General features: G+C 43.5%; 1 protein-coding gene across 7 annotated transcripts in view; it reads right to left on the reverse strand.

Moving 5' to 3' along the window:
* The window catches only part of syne2b (spectrin repeat containing, nuclear envelope 2b), a 108,262-nt gene that overhangs the window by 43,423 nt on the left and 47,744 nt on the right, over window positions 1-17,095 (reverse strand). For 5 of the 7 annotated variants that reach the window (XM_058614571.1, XM_058614574.1, XM_058614568.1 and 2 more), the window contains 19 exons: window positions 14,604-16,668; window positions 14,140-14,474; window positions 13,890-14,034; window positions 13,603-13,803; window positions 13,022-13,281; window positions 12,752-12,911; window positions 11,092-11,247; window positions 10,768-10,908; window positions 10,498-10,674; window positions 10,271-10,408; window positions 9,943-10,128; window positions 9,738-9,851; window positions 9,503-9,655; window positions 8,909-9,001; window positions 8,266-8,397; window positions 7,989-8,042; window positions 6,983-7,108; window positions 6,380-6,514; window positions 1,366-1,596 (listed from right to left, as the gene is read on the reverse strand). In XM_058614571.1, coding sequence (XP_058470554.1) covers window positions 1,366-1,596; window positions 6,380-6,514; window positions 6,983-7,108; window positions 7,989-8,042; window positions 8,266-8,397; window positions 8,909-9,001; window positions 9,503-9,655; window positions 9,738-9,851; window positions 9,943-10,128; window positions 10,271-10,408; window positions 10,498-10,674; window positions 10,768-10,908; window positions 11,092-11,247; window positions 12,752-12,911; window positions 13,022-13,281; window positions 13,603-13,803; window positions 13,890-14,034; window positions 14,140-14,474; window positions 14,604-16,668 — 5,002 coding nt within the window. The remainder of the gene's footprint in view (window positions 1-1,365; window positions 1,597-6,379; window positions 6,515-6,982; window positions 7,109-7,988; window positions 8,043-8,265; window positions 8,398-8,908; window positions 9,002-9,502; window positions 9,656-9,737; window positions 9,852-9,942; window positions 10,129-10,270; window positions 10,409-10,497; window positions 10,675-10,767; window positions 10,909-11,091; window positions 11,248-12,751; window positions 12,912-13,021; window positions 13,282-13,602; window positions 13,804-13,889; window positions 14,035-14,139; window positions 14,475-14,603; window positions 16,669-17,095) is intronic. The other 2 variants (XM_058614569.1, XM_058614573.1) reach the window with 2 other exon arrangements.

Raw genomic sequence — 17,095 nt, forward strand, 5'->3', positions numbered from 1 at the left:
TTCTGCTAAAATGTTTGCTGTGTGTGTGAGTGTGTGTGAGTGTGTGTGTGTGTGTGAGTGTGTGTGAGAAAGTGACTCAGAGAAGTTAAACTTGTTTTTCAGTCTGTGTGTGTGTGTGTGTGTGTGTGTGTGTGTGTGTGTGTTTAAAGAGCAGGAAGTGCTCATCCTTAATCGTTTATAATGAATTATGATGATGAAAGTTTACGTGAATCTGACGATGTAAACATGTTCATGACTTTAGAAAATGTGTAAAATGTATTTTTATTGACTTATTTATCCATATTTGAACTCCTGTTTTAGATTCACAGGAGCTCAGTGTTTGTTTGTTTGTTTGTTTTATTCACACTTTAACATTAAGAAGCTCATTTCTGCTCATAAAAGGAACAAAAAAGTGAAAATCTACGACTTGATCTCATGTCAATTTAAAATTGTGAGATTAAAAGTAAAATTATTATTATAAAAAGAATTAAAGTCACTTTTATTTTGAAATCAAGTCAAATTTACATGTATAACAGTTTAAAATACGAGAAAGAAATTAAATAATTTGAATAAAAGTCAAAATTATGAGAACAAAAGTAAAAAATAATGAGATTAAAATCCAATCTTTACAGAAGAATAGTCAAAATTCAAAATAATCACAATACAATTCAAAATGATCCAATAATTAAAAATCTATCAGTCATTTTATAAATCACAATGTTATAAAGACAAAAAAATTATAATCAGTTAATTTAATCTCATAATTTTAACTTTGATGTTTTTTGTTCTTAGATTTGATTCAAACTTTAAAGCAAAACTTCACCTTTAACAAAGTCTCACGTCTCATTTGAATGAATCATGTTAACAAACAAAACTATTCAAATACACTGTTGCTATAGAAACATGGCAGACGGCACAAAATGGCCGCCTGCCATGACTTTTACAGTGTTTTTCATAAATGATTTTTTTTATTTATTTTAAAATGAAACACTTAAACATTATTCTTTATTTTTAAATTTTTTTTTTTTAAATTACCATATCTTAACTTATATTACCTTATCTTATTTTATATTACCTTATCTCACAGGTGTAAGATAAGGTGTTCACTTTGTTCAGTGATGCCTCGTAAATGTTCCAAACTAAAGCAAAGGTGTCAAACCTGTGGCCCGTGGGCCAAACGTGACCCTCTAATACATTTATGTGGTTGTATTTATTACTTTATAAAATGTATTATATATTCCACATCAAAACAAACACTTTTATTTTGAAATTGTAAATTTAAATAACATTATCGTGAGATTCATGATGTCATTATTGAGAGGCTCCGCCCCCTCCTGTGTTACATGTGACAGAAAATCATTATCTCTCTGTGTGGGCGTGGCTTACCTGGCAGGTGACCAGCTGTTGCTCAACGCTCTCCTGCATGACGACGCCACACGAACCTGCAGCTTTTCCCAGGATCCTCTGGGCTTCCTGTAGCCACGCCTCCAACTGACCTGCCCTCTGCAGGCACACATGGAGACCAAGACCAGGGCCAGGACCAAGGCCAGGGCCGGGTTCAGGTCCAGGCCCAGGACCAAGGCCAGGGCCGGGTTCAGGTCCAGGCTCCTGCGCTGCCTGAGACACAAAGACAACACACCTGTCTGAGGCTCCCTGCTGCTCCAGAGTCACAGGGGTGAGAGGGTGAGGGAGGGTGAGAGGGTGAGGAGCTGGAGCTGAATCCACCTGAGCGACCTTGTCTTCCCTCTCCCTCTCTTTCTCTTTCATTCTCTCTCTCTCTCTCTCTCTCTCTCTCGCCCTGCCTGCTCCTCCCACTTCCTGGTGTCAACCTCGGCTCCAGTGACAGCAGCGACGACTCAGCAGAAACAACAGGCCTCAGGCTCCAGGAGGGGGCGGAGCCAGCACTCACAGACGGACAGCAAACAAACAAACTGTTTCCTCATTCATTCACTCATTAATCACACCTCATTCACCACACCCTCTTTAATCTCCTGATCCTAATCTCAATATTCCCCAGCGTCGCTGATGCAGGTGAATGAATGCCAAGAGTCAACAAATGACAGCATGATTCAGCCGTTCATCAGGTTTAAGGCCTTAAATTCAAGTATACGTGTTAAGTGTTTCGGTCTCTTAATTAAACATCATTTTATTTTATTATATATTTCAAAGACAATCTTGGTTTTTCACCTGAAGATAATCTCATCTAATTTTGTCTTGATCCGATATTTCATCTTATTTTAAGACTGAATTATGAGGAACAAACTAAAACGACGTATGTTTGTATAATAAATTCTATGGTTTTAATTGGTAAAGAACTCATTTTAAGTTTTCATTTGATCACAGAAGAGAATTTCTTTGCTTTTTTACCGTATTTTAAGGAACATTTCAGTCTAAAAGCTACTTTTAAAGTTTTCTAGTCAAGCAAAAATGCGCAAGAACTAATAAAATGAAATGTGATATTTTATTTAAATGGTCCCAAAAGCTGCCGTAAATTTTCTTTTATCAGTAAAAATAGCCACACTTTACACGTGTGGAGAACAAATGAATGGAGAGCTCCGCCTCTTTGTGGCGTTCTGCTTCCTGATTGGTCAAAGTGTTTAATTTTCTTTCGTAATAAATACAGAATAAAAACACGTGATGCAACATTCGCAGAAGAACAGTCAATAAAAAAATAAACAACTCACTGTTTATTTATTTCAACTGTATTCAGTGATGCTACGGTCGATTTAATCTGAAATCGTAGGTCGGAGCTGGGAGTCATGTGACCTAAGATTTGAGTCAAGAATCCAAGAAACATTTCTGTGTACGACTGATTCACAGTGAACAACAGAAGGTATCCTAACAGAAAATGAATGGCAGCCAATCTCACTTTGATGACCCAACTCGGGAAATTCCGACTTCCGACTACATCTGGAACGCAGGTTAGCGGGTTAGCGGGGAGGACGGTCATGTCTGCACTTCATGCTTAAACCACATTAATGTTTTCTTTTAAATATTCCTGCTGCTGCAGGACACGGTAACACACTCTAATCATGGGTCCAAATTTGATAGATGACTTTATTTCACTGTTTTTGTAAACCACTCACTCTCCCACACCAAAGCTCATAGAGAAAATCAGTGGTTTTAGCTTGCGGGGACACAGCAGCTGCTGGTCTACTGCTGCCTCGTGTGGTCACTTTGTGTCACTGAGGTAAATCTGAATGAAGATCTTTCATCGCAGAATTTACTCAAATAAGACATTTGAATTTAGTGATGGAGGCAGCAGTGGATCAACAGCTCCTGTGTGCTATGATGTTAAAATCACGGATTTTCTCTATGGGCTTTGGTGTGGGAGAGTGAGTGGTTTACAAACTTCAGTTTCTTGTTGGAAAAGTCGAACACTGAGATAAAGACGTCAACATGTTCTTAAGACATCGTAGACTCAAACCGGAGTAGGTGAGTCTTGTATTCAGAGCACTGCCTGCCCGTTTCCTGTGGATTCTCTGCTGTACAAGAGGCAAACACAGCACAGTTAGGTGTCGGTCCGTCATAGAACCACATGTCAAACCTGAGAGTGTCTCTGGGATCAGGTCTGATCCAGCACGAGCTCCTGACACAGAAAAAGAGCGACGCAGGAGTGGTGGTTTATTGTTTGTATTTGTGTATCATGTGTGGATATGTGGACAGAGTGGAAAGACAATTTACAGGTTTAGCACATGCTATATAATAGAACGTAAGACATCTCAGTATGACCGCACGTGGAAACCTCACACGTCCAAAGCCTTTTTAGGCTTTTATTTTTTATTTTTACGTCAATCTTTTATCGTTGATGTTGATGAATTTAGTGCAACTTGCAGTTTTCCAAACCGATGAAATCTAAAGTGAATGACATATGGAGGTTTTCACCTGCAGCGGCAGAGTGTTAATCACTTTTAATGTCAAACCAGTGCATTTTCATGGCCACAATCGTCTGAAAATAATCACTAAAATCTGTCCCATGGAGAGTAAATCTGATTATGCTGATCAACTGTGTTAACAACAGTTTATTTTATGTCATATTTAGCTTATGGAAATAAAAATGGCAGATGCATAGAAGCAAGCAGACAACGTTTATTTACTTGCAAAAATGAGCTCAGACAGTAAAACAATACGATTTCTTTAAATCACCGATCCCTAAGAGACACATTAAAAAAACATGGTTCACAAAAATAAGGACACTTTGTTTGTTTGTTTCTGCCTTTTTATAAAAACACGAACCCATGACTGTTAAACACCATCCACCACAGAAAGTCTGCTCTCTAACAACCGTTACCCTGACGACCGCCGACTCTGTCGTCACCACGTCCTGTGTAAACAAAGGCCACACAAATCTGGAATTCTCTGCCATGTAAATGCACTGAAGCGTTTGAGATATCTAGAAGAAGTTGGGGCATCTAGGGGTTTGTGTTAGAACACGTCAGGTGTTCTAGACTTTAGGTTGAAAGAGAAAAATACTAATTTCTAGAAGTTACAAGGTCGGTGAGCTCCAGGTCTTGTTCCAGAAGATTCCCCAAGACCTGGGACTGTTGGCTAGGAAGACTTCTACGGTTGGATAGAAACTGGAAGATCTAGATTAGAAGTAGCTGGTGTTCTAGGTTTGGTTCTACAAATGTCAGGAGTTCTGAGGTCTTTGTAGAGAAAAGGGTTCTAGAGAAAAGTTCTAGAAGAAGTCGGGGAACTAGGAATTTGTGTCAGGTGTTCTAGACTTGGTTGAAAGAAAAACCATCTAGACTAATTTCTAAAAGTTACAAGTTTTTGGCAGTTTTGGACAAAGCCTCAAGTGAGTTGTAGAAGATTCCCGAAACCTTGGAATCGTAGCATTATTCTAGAAGAAGTTCTACGGTTGGTAGATTAGAAGTAGCCGAGGTTCTAGATTTGGTTCTACCAAAAGTCAGGAGTTCGAAGGGTTTTGTTGCAGAGAAAGGAAAAAAGTTCTAGAAGACATCAAAGGTTCTACAGACGGATCAAGAAGAAGGGAGTTTGTACGAGAGGGAGGTTCAGATTTTGATCTGGAATCTTGGGTTTGAGTTTCAATTTTCTCCAAGACGTAATTCCAGAAGATACTGGTCCTGTTAAGTGGGATCTGGGAAGGTTTGGTAGTTCTAAAGCAGGTTGTAGAAGAAGAAACTAATGTTCTAGTTTTGTCTTGAGATGAAACGATGAGTCATAAGGACATTGTCGAGAAAAAGAGCCACGCAGAACATACATTTCACGAAGACCATCATCTGAGCTCTGGATTGAGGCGCCAGTGTTGGTAAGTTTAGATTTTGTGGCAGATATATTTTTGCTCTAGAAAATCTGACATGAAATCCTCCAGAACTTTTAGTTTAGCTCACAGATTTGGGAGATATATTTTTCAGTTGTAGTTCTAGAAAACATATTTTGTAGGGTAGAGGTACAGTTTGGAATTATAGACTTTGCTAAGGATAACTTGATCACAAAGACTAAGTGTTAAATTCTAGAAAATGCAAGACAAGCCTTAAAATCTATATTTGATTGTTGAATTGATTTAAAAGTCATAAATCAAAGAGGTGAGAAGATTGACAGACTCAAAAGTTGTAGAAAACACTGGTGTGGTAGGATTGCTTCTAGAAGAAGGGAGAAGGTTCTAAGCTCTAGATTTAGGAGACGACACATTTCTGCTGGGGGTCAGAGTCGGGTTTGGAGGCTTTTACGGTGGTTACGGTGGTGTTTACCATGCTCTCAGGCAGGGACTGAGCTGTGACTGTGCCCTCAGGGTTTGATAAAGCCTCTGATGAACTTGCTCCTGTGATGTCAGTGTCGCCCTCAACATCCTGAAGAAACATGAGCAGGGTTAGAAGATCAGTCAGGTCAGTCCGTTAAAACAAGACACGCAGTCACACAGTTACTCAGACACTCGGTTAAAGGAAGGGACACAAACGTTACGGACTTAAAACTTAGTTACGTTAACTCCTGCGTTCCCTGCTCTACTGAACAATCCAGTGGCTCTTTTTAAGAAAATACTTAATACCACAAAGTGAGCTCTCGAAGATTCCTGAAGCCTTGGAATCTTGGCTTTATTTCAGAAGAGGTCTACGGTTAGATAGAAATTGGAAGATCTAGATCAGGTCAGAGTAGTAGCTGGTGTTCTTGGTTTGGACTTCTGAGGGTTTTGTTGCAGAGAAAAGAAAAAAGTTCTAGAAGAAGTCAAAGGTTCCTACGAGAGGGAGGTTCAGATTTTGACCTGGAATTTTGTGTTTGAGCATCAATTTTCTCAAAGGCTGAAATTAACAACAACCAACCATTAAATATTCAATTTGAGTCCATTTGAATTCATTTCTCATCAGGTTGGAAATACTGAATATGTCCACACTTATCCTGATAAACAGGCTGAGAAACAATAATGAGGTTTTACAGTTACCTGTGTCTCTTCTGGACTGTGTTCAGAGCCTTGTCCTGCAGCAGCTTCAGCAGCTGCAGACTCCTCTGGACCTGAAACCTCAGGAGCAGCTTCTGGAGCTTCAGACTCCTCTGGACCTGAAACCTCCGTCACCTCCTGACACCAACAAGGACACGTTAGAACTAATCTGTTTATTCACACGCAGCTGAAAATGTTCACACTTGTGAAGGAGTGAGAGAGAGAGAGAGAGAGAGAGAAAACACTCTGTCACGTTACAAAAGCCTAACCCACACTGCCCTCTAGAGGAAGAACAAAATCCAGAGGAGGGAACGGGGTGAAAAGAGATTAATGAGATGAATGAAGGATGAAGGTAGTATATGTGAGGAGCAGAGTGACCCAGGTCAGGGATTATCCACACAGCTGTATAGTTTCCCATCATAACATAATTACGACAAATCTTTCATTTAACTTTTCTTTCATTTAACTGAAACTTTCATAGATTTCTAGTATCCAGTGTGGAAACTGTGTAAAGTATCTGACTGAGGGTCTGTGAGGGTTAGAAGAGAAGGTTTAGTTCTTGATTTTCGTCTCCACAGTTGCTCTCGACAGCCTTTCTTTGTTTACCTGTGGAGGAGCAGAAGAGCCCAGGAAAGTTTCCCAGAGCCACCACCAAACACCTCCCTGCTCCTCACTGCTGTCTTTTTTCTCTGCAGCTTCTTCAGCTTGAAGCACTTTGCCTTGGTGCTCGTGCTGTTGACATGGAAACACGGGGCAAGGAGGGAGGGGGGGTGGGGGCGGGAGCAGGGGCGGGGGGCGGAGTCAAAAGTACGCCTGGGACACTGAGCTGTTTTATTTATTATGCACTAAAAGCAGCACATGATGTTTCTTTATATAATAATGTTTACTTGTGCACTCACTCACACGTAGATATCATTTACATAGTGTAATGTAAATTAAATCTGTCAATTTCAATTAAAATGTGGTCAAGGGTTATGGATTATCTTGATGTGATAGTTGAGTTTCTCACATACAGGTACTACACCATGTGCTCTTCCCAGAACATGAGCTCTGCCAGTGGGGACATAAAAAAACTGATTTGAACCACTTTATGAGAGACTCGTCTTATGAAGTCTCTCATGTCAAGTCTTCAGAATGAATTTATTCAACTTTATTTGAACTTTTCTAGCAGGAACCTATATTTTGTAAACCGCTTATTCTCCCTCCACCAAACCCCATAGAGAAAATCAGTGATTTTAGCTCACGGTGACACAGGAGCTGCTGGTCTACTGCTAACCCTAACCCTCGTGTGGTCACTTTTTGTCACTGAAGTTAGTCTGGGAGAAGGATTTTTAATGCAGAATAATACAAAATAAGACATTTGAAATAGTGATGGAGGCAGCAGTGTATCAACAACTCCTGTGTGCTGTGAAGTTAAAATCACTGATTTTCTCTATGGGGTTTGGTGTGGGAGAGTGAGTGTTTTACAAACTTCAGTTTCCTGTTGGAAATGTCTGTCTCACAGTGAGATTTTTCTGATGTTCCTGCTGGCAGCCATGTTTTAAACTTCAGGAGAAAAATATTTCTTTTTAAATAAATGGCAGCATAATGTTTAAGGATGTGAAAATATTACTTGTGATGAATTCACAGCAAAGCCGCAAACATTGGTCGATTGTCCCAGAGCCGCCTGTGTGTTAAAGGATTTAATGAAGCAAAATTAAAAAAAGAAGAAGTGAGAAATGAGTTTAAGGCAAGCAGGGAAAACACACAGGAGGAGTATTTCACACCGTTTGTTAGTGTTAGTAACACACTCTCTGGACTTTGTTCCAGTTTACTAACACAGTGTCATGTAGACGAGTGAGGACACAGTGTTCATCAGTGAGGGGACAGCGTCTCCCTGCTCGTCTTACCTGAGCGGGGTCAGGCGACCGTCTCTGCTCAGGTGTTGACCGCTCCACGGTCAACAGCGCGGCTCCACTTCTCCTCAGGACGTCGTCTTCCACGTGGACAATTTTGATGTGGCCGTCCTCTGCGTCTTCCTTCTGAGGAAACAGCAAATTAAGACTAATTGAAGACCATTTTCATTCAATTTAAGATGTTTACATTCACAAAATACGCCCCCAGTTGGCAGATTCTTAGTAAAACAAGATGATTGTCTAGTCAGGCCTTAATCAAACCGGTTCATATATACACATTAAGGGTGAGATTTCCAAAGAGAGCAGATGAAAACACAAGGAAACAGTCAAAGTGACTTCTAATCTGTGCTCAATCCCAGTTGATATGCCTGTAAAAACTGCATTTAACCTCCAAAAGACTCTTTTTTTTCACCCCATGATTCCTGTTTCTGTGCTGCTTTCATACTGTGTGTGCTTTCATGATAAAGAGAGTCACATGACGTCACCATTCAGTGAAAATTCAACAGATTAACAACAAGTTTTCAAAGAAAATCCAATGTATTGTTTCTGAGGCATTAAAGCCAAACTGTGAACGCAGGATTCAAGGACTGATGTCATTTTCTTTTGGATGAAAGCACAGTACTGGACCCGCACTCACCTCGTCCTCCACCTCGCTGGTCTTCTGCTCGGCTGACTGTGCTTTGGTTTGGACCGGTGTCGCCGGCTGCTGGATGAACAGAGCAGGGACTTTCTGTGAGGGGAAAACAGAGGAGACGAGTTTAAAGCGTTGGCCAGAAAGCCCAATTATATTAAGAGGGAGACAAACTGAGCCGTTTGTCCGTAAAATTTGTCTGTAAAACGGGAATCGCGTGGGCATTGTAGGGTTCATCGTCCAATCAGTCAGGGAAATGGCAATGAAGAATCTTTACAGGCGTTTATGACATACAGAAATACTGAAAATGTCATCAATCCCCCTCATCGGCGACATCAACAAGTTATAATCCAGATTAGGGACGACTTCAGTGGTTTTAGATTCCACCACCACCAAATACACTTGTTTTTCAGTCTATTTCGGATCAAGTACGATAAAACGACCTCTTCAGTGGTCGCCGTGTTTGCCGATACCTGAACCTTTGTACTCAGCACCGCCCTCTAGAGGACATGTTGTGTCAACAATTAAACTTAAATGGTTAATTGATTGGTTGGTCAGTTGGTCGATTGGTTGGTCGGTTGGTCGGTCGATTGGACTGACCTTTTCCAGTTCCAACAGCTGAGTCTGGAGCTGATCCACAACAGAGAAGACAGTCAGAGTCTCATCTGCCTTCTCTGGAAGACAAAGGCCTGGCTTACACCTCTGGATCTCGGCCACTGTTTTCCTCATGGACTCGATCCTTTGCTCGACCCCCTGCAAACCAGGAAGTCAGTCACGACTTCAGTTCCTCACACACACACACACATAGAGTCCTGTTTCCTGTTCCTCATCTCACCTTCAGGTGCTCCTCTCGTGGACTGGGGAAAGCCTCTGGAGACGATAAGGAAGTCTTGATCTCCGTGACGTCGTGCTCCATCCTCTTGACCTCGCTCTCGATGGCCTCCACCTCCTGGAAATCCAGACGCCACCGATGAGACACAACACATCATCATCATCATCATCATCTAAGAGAAGAGTGAAGGAGAAACCCATGGACTCACGGCGGCGGCGTGCTGCAGGTGAGCCAGAGGAGCGGTGAAGCCATCTTGAACCTCGGCCACCTGGTGGTCGGCGTCCAGCAGCTGCTGTTTGAGGGCGGTGACCTCGCACACCTGAGACATTTCCTTCAGCACCGAGCTGAAGCCCTGCAGCGTGGTGCGGATCTGAGCCGAGTCGCTCAACACCATCTGAAAAGAAAGGCGAGGGTGATGAAAGCTGTGGACATCACGTCGCTATCTCCTGCTCTGAGGTCGGTCACTTCTCTGGTGACTTCCAGATGGAACTTCTCGCTCCAGGCTTCAGACTGAAGCGTGACAGTGTTTTTCTAACCTGCAGAGACTGAACGTGGCTGCTCAGACATTTAGACGTGGTGTAGGTGCAGGGAGCAGCGAGCCACGACTGAGCTTCTGCCATCCAGCTCTTGGAGCTGCTGATCATCTCGCGATGCTCCTGAAGCCACGTGTGAGTCTGAGAAGATACACACACACACACAGATTTAAAGCTTTGATTAAACATGTGAAACAAATGAGACGAAGTGACGTGTTTTTTTTTCTGACCTTGCTGAGGAGCGTGGTCCTCTGCTCGGCCCGTTTGGACAGTTGCGAGTGAAGCTGCTGGACCTCCACCAGCTTCTCCGTGAGGCTAAGCGCCTCCTCAGGTTTGTCCAGGTCCTGGATGTCCACCTCAACTGACGCGAGACACGAGTGCCACACGTCCAGCTCGTCCCACACTCGCTGTGCAGACATAACCGTGAAGGAAAACATGTTTTTTAAGCATCATATTGTCCCAAATGAGTCTATTTTATCAGTTTTATGGTGTCCGCCCACCTTCTGAGTGACCTTTGCCTCGATCACGGTCGGGCTCCTCTGGTCCAGTCTGTCCTGAACTGACCTCAGTCCAGCCTGGAGCTCAGACAGCTTCGCCCCGAGCCTGTGGACGGGACCACTCCTCTCCACGGCCTTGCCCACCTGACCAACACAAACAAACATGACGACAGTCACACTGAGGAACAGCCGCACGGAAGATTCTGACTTGTGCAGATTCTGACTTGTGCATATTCTGACTTGTGCAGATTCTGACTTGTGCAGATTCTGACTTGTGCAGATTCTGACTCGTGAAGATTCTGTAAATATGCAAAAACTTCTACATACCTTGACTTCCACTCCCTGCAGAGACTGATTGACCTCCTGCATTTGACCCTCGATCTCGACCGGGATGGGCGTGTCCATGTCAGAGTATTTCATTTTCAGTCTCTCCATGATGCGCTGCAGCAAAGCCTTCTGGGTATAGAGCTGACTGTGGACCTCCTGAACCACAGACAGAAGAGAAGAGAAACTTTATGAGATATTTTGGAAAAATAAAGATCTAAATTCAAAAAACTAAGCGAAAAATATATATTTTTAGGGAAAAATGATTCTGAAAAACTCTGAAAAACAGAGAAGAAAATCACAGGGAAATGTATCTCAGAATATTTTTTGGGATGAAAAATTATCCAACATTTTAACAATGAAACAAAATAATATAACATTTTAGTGAAAATTGTCTGATTAATTCTGAAGAACAGCAGAAAATATGTTTTTTGAGATAAGGATGGAAAAAAACGCAGAATTGAAAAAAAGGATTTTAAAGTTAATAAAAGTAAATTAATATTAAAAATATACAATTTTGGGGGGAAATTATCTAATTAATTCCAAAAAACAGAGCTGTTTTTTCAGGATTAATTCCACTGCCACATGAAAGGTTATATCCATTTCTTACAGACCGTTAACAGAGAGGACTGAATGTTTCATGTTTTGTCCTCGATGTCCTCGCTCAGAGGAACTGTTTGTTTACAGGCTTTTGGAGTTTTCCCCGTGAATACATTATGTGAAGAGAGTCCTCACAAGAGCAGAACAACAGCTGAAACTGAGGAAACCTGGAAGATCGACTTACAACAGGGAACAAAAGCTGTCTGCTATGAGAGAGGGAGGGAGTTCAGCGTGTGTGTGTGTGTGTGTGCAGCACTTGGCCTCTGCTCAGGTTGTGGGACAAAGGCCAGAGTGATGTGATTCTGTGTGTCAGACACTGAACACCAAACCAACGGTCCCATGTTTCATATTTAACGGTCACTTTGTCGTCGTTCATTCAAAACTTTAACCCTGAGAACTCAGAGCATTTACACTGTCAACATGTATATGAATATACAGAGGCTATAAGAACACATGTACATGCAATATAGAGTCTCTTCTTTCAATAAAGACGATGTCTATGTTGTGACTTCTGATATAAAATGAATCATAACTTTGACTCAACAACATAGAAGATGATAGAAGCCTGAATATGTGACCTATAAAGACACACACCCAGAACGTCCATATAAGGAGTTGTGTATTATTTACCAACAGTGCACATGTGCCGCGTGAGCACTCAGGGTTAATAACCTAAACATCATGTTAATCATCTCTAACAAGCAGTTTGTGTTTTTGTCTGTTTTCTTAACAAATTTTGAATTAAATTCTTTTTACAGATTATGACTTAAAACCTGGTGAAAAAACAAGAAAAGAATGTCACTATAACAAGAAACCTTCTTGCTATAATTAGAGAACTATCTTATGATGTGACAAGAATGTGAGAGAAAGAGAAAAGAACAAAGAGATGAAGGGAAAGATAAAGAAGTTTAGTCTAGTTACTGAGTTTATGCAGAGTTTTAAAAGCAGGAGAACATTAAAATTAAAACATGAACCAAAAATAGGTATAATACCATTCATTTGTCACCATAAATCATTGAGAGAGCATGTGTTTTAAAAGCATGAAAGCAGCCGTGTGTCTCACCTGCAGCTCTTGTGTGCTGTTGTTTCTCTCCATCTCTGACAGAAGAGTGTCTGCAGCCTGCAGCCAAACTCTGACGCCCTGCAGATCCTTCTGGACCTTCTCTCTGTGCTCCAGCTCTGACCTGGTCGCCTCCAAACCCTCCCTGCTCCTCTGCTTCACACTGTGGACACACACACACACACACACACACAGAGCAGCAGCTGTAGATGTTTAAACCCTTCGCTGCTGTGATTTTGTGATTTGATTCAAGTTCTGAAATAAAAGTCCTACCTGCCGTATCGGGCCTGCATCGCCTGCAGCTGCTGACAGAGTGGAGTGGGCGGGGCCTCCTCAAGGTGGGCGGGGACACCCAGCATTCTTGCGGCGCGCAGTTCCAGCGCCGACAGCGATCGGTGCTCACAGTCAAGCCGGTCCTGGTACTGTTCCCAGGACTGCAGCAGGTCATGGAGCTCCTCAGCGGAGGCCTTCGCCTGCGAGGCATCGGGGAGCTCCGCCTCCACCTGGTCCAGCACAGTCGATGCCTTCTCCACCTGCGAGGAGGAGAGAACACGCGTTTCATTTATTTCCCTGGTTTTGACCGTAGGTCTGAGTGGGTGTTTGTCTCTATATGTGTCCCTGTGATGGACTGCTGTCCTGTCCAGGGTGTCCACCGCCTTTCGCCCTATGTCAGCTGGGATTGACACCAGCGACCCTCATGTGGAGGATAAAGAGATAGAAGATGGATGGAAATTATCCATGATTAATGACACGTCTGCTGTTAAATTCTTTGACGTATTGATGGAGAATGATCAGTTACCAAACTGCGGGACGCTGTAATTGCCACAGATGTGCGACGTAAAGCTCAAACTCACGCTGTTGGTGACCTCCGTCCACTCCACGATCCTCTGTTTACTGCGAGCTGCCAGCTCCCGGGTGCAGCGCCACAGTCTGATCACTCGTTTCCAGACGGCGGTCACCGCGGCCTCTCTGCCGCCGCGACAGCTCGGCTCCGGACACCACTCCTTCATGTCGTGCATGCGCCTGAGCAGAGACTCCTCCTCCTCACACAGAGCCTGCACGAGAATGGGGAAACTTTAACGATGGACGAGAAAGAGACGGCGGTAAAGACTGCGGCCACTCGGTCAGTGACAGTACGTACCGCAAGCTTTGCCTCCTGGTCAGTGCAGTCAGAGAGACAGGTGGGTTTCTGAGAGATGAACTGTAGCAGGCTCTCCTCTGCACTCTTCAAACGCTGGATTAGTTCATCTCCACACTTGATGTAAGTTCTGTGATGTTCTGCACACCTGAAAGACGGCCACAAAGCGTTTTATCAGTCATTTTGGTGAATATTTACAGATACATGAACCACCAACTCCCGTTGAAGAGACAGGATTTTTTCTTTGTGATACCTGCTGAGAGACTCCAGCTGGTGGTGACCTTTGGCCTGCAGAGAGGACATCCTGACCAGGAGCTGACTCAGGATGTTCTCCTGGAGCTGCTCTGCCTTCTGTGGCGACAGGAGATTATGCAGAGAGAACTGACTCTGGAGCTGCTCCACGTGAGTCTGGAACTGCTGCTGCAGCGCAGACAAAGCCTTCTGGATCTCCTCCAGCCTCTCGCTGCAGAGTCCAGCAGAGCTGTGTGGTGGCAGCAGAGAGACCTCGACGTCTCTCAAGAAGAGCGCGGCTCGTTTCACGGCACTGGTGTAGCCTCTCAGAGACTCCCTGGCCTGGAGGACGCTTTCCTGCAGTTCAGTTAAAGGATAATTATAAATTTGAACCAGATCTTGAAACTGATTTTATATAAATAAATACAACATGAGAACAAATTCAAACATGAACAATAAAAAACAGAGGGGAACAAAGTGACTTACCATTCTGGATTGGCAGTCACTGAGGACAGAGTTCCTCAACACCATCAGATCTTGTTTTCCGTCTTTTCTCTTTCCCTTCTTTTGCTCTAAAATCTCCACCGCTCTCATTTTTGACTCCATCGTCTTTTTCAAAGACAGAACTCTCTGATATTCTTCGCTCACCGCAGCTTCATAAGGCTCCAGCTCGGTGTGTTTCTGAAGCTGCTGCTGGACCAACACAAGGAAACCTTGAGTGTCTTTTTTCACCGATTCAAGGTCCAGTTCCTTGAGCAGGTCCCACTCGATGATGCTGAGGTTGTTGTAGAGCATGATCTGCCACATGTCGAGGTTCTCCTCGGTCTGTTTGAGCCTCTGTTTTTCTGCCGACTGCTGAGAAGGGTAGAGGTCAGAGATGATCGCCTGAAGTTCAGAGTGAGCCTCCTCACAAAACCACTTTACCAGAGGCAACTGGATGAGGAGGGTCTGACAGATTTTGTACTTCTCCTCCAGCCCTTTATTGTCCTCTTTGGTTTGTCGAACCCGGTCCTGAACTTGGTCCCTGAGCTCCTCCACACGTTTCCTCATGTTCAGGTACCTCTCATGGTCTCTGGATTTAGTTTCCAGGTTGATGATTTTGTTGTGGATTTCAGAAATGACAGCGTGTAGTTCTACTGCCTTTTCCTGTGGAATCCAGGGCTGCAGGAGGTCAATCTGGGATTTATGCTCCAGGATCTGGTTTTTGAAAGGCTTCAAAGGTTGCAGAGACTCAGTTGTGATGGGAAACCTGTGTCTGCTGAGGTCCAACATCATCTGCCTCAAGCTTTGTTCAATGGCGTCCAGTTTTTTCTTGTTTGAATCTACAGTCTGGAGGACTTCGTCCAGCTCCTTCTTGTTGGTCTTTTCGTAGCTGCTAATAGCTCTGATGTCCTCCTGCAGATTAGAAAGCTTTTCAAAAAGCTGACAGTTCTCTGAGACACTGAGTTCAGAGGAAATATCTCTGCTCTTCATCAACAGCGCCTCACAGACAGCAGCTAGTTTATCAGCCTCAGTCAGCGTCTCCTGTATCTGACGAGCTCTACGTTCCAGTTCGGCCTGGCTCCTCGAATCCCCGTCTTCAGCCCTGGAGGCCTCTCGGTGCAGATGAGCCATCACCCATGAATCCAGATCAGCAATCTGCTGTGACATCTTCTCTCTGGTCTGCAGCCCTGACTCTATCTCTCTCACAGCTGCAGCTAGCTTATCAGAAGTGGAGTTTGAGAGTTGATTGAGGGTTTGAAGAGAAGCACGAACCATGGGCACCTCCTCGCTTTGGTCCAGCTGTGGAAGGAGCTCCATCACTTCCTCCACCAGTAACTCCAGTTGGCCCTGTTTGCCCATGACCTCAGACTGCAGCTTCTTCAGATCTCTGAGCTGGTGGTGAACCTCTTCAGGCAGGAGCGGCACCCTCCTCCTTCTGCCCTCAATGTCACTCTCGGTCTGTTTGGCCCACACGAGGCCATCGCTCATCACTGTGATGATCTTCTCCATGACGGGGTTGCTGCTGGTCTGGGTGTGGTTGGACACTAGCTCCTTGGTGTGGTTCAGTTTATCTTCAATCGTCTGGAAACGCTGTTGTACTTCTTTTGTTTCCGCCTCCCACCGTGAGCTGAGCAACAGTGTTTCTAAAATCTGCAGCAGATAGAGGTATCTCTGCTGTGCGGCTTTAACCTCAGCATTTGCCTCCATCAGTTGCTGAGCTTTCCTGCAATTCCACTGAGTAACTGAAGGAGATTTTCCCTCAAGATCTTTCTCAATTGCGTCCAGGTGTTCCTGGAGGGTTAATGTCTGCGCCTGGATGCTGCAGATCTCATGGGAAGTGACGTTTGCGCGATTAAGGTTCCTCTCCGTGGCTCTTTCCAGGCCTCTCCACTTCTCGAGTAGGTTCTTCTGCTCAGCGTGTGCGGACGCTCGCTCAGACTGGCTGAGGTGAGGACACAACTTGGTGAAGATCAAGAGCAAGTCTCCAAACACTGTTCTGTTTGCCTCCATGTTCTTCTGTATGGAGCAGAGCTTCTCTGCCTCCTTGGAGCTGCTCTGTTCTGGAGACCTAGAAGAAAGACTGAAGTTAGCATCAAACCGTAATATAATAGCAAAGTATCATCTGCATAATAAGTGTATATTGGGGGCCTTCTACAATATTAAATATACCTTACTTGGTTAGACCAATTTGTTTTCTTAACAAGATTCTAGAGATAGTTTGGATGTGACTTTATCACATGACCACATCTCAGAAGATAGGAGAAAGAAAAAACAAGGCAAGTTGGTCTACGTTGATGCAGCTGTGTCAGATAGGAATGTTTATCCAACAAATACAATAAAAGCTCAAGTTTTTGCTTCCTTGACCCACTGAAGTCATATCGTACCACATAAAAGAGGATAATGATTGTACTTTAACTGTGACAAAAACAGAGTTTGAGGCTGAGATGGTGAGAAGAAAAACTTGTGCAGTGGCTGAAAAACTATAAAAAAACATT

This window comes from Solea solea, chromosome 18 (assembly GCF_958295425.1).
Source record: "Solea solea chromosome 18, fSolSol10.1, whole genome shotgun sequence".
NCBI lineage: Eukaryota > Metazoa > Chordata > Actinopteri > Pleuronectiformes > Soleidae > Solea > Solea solea.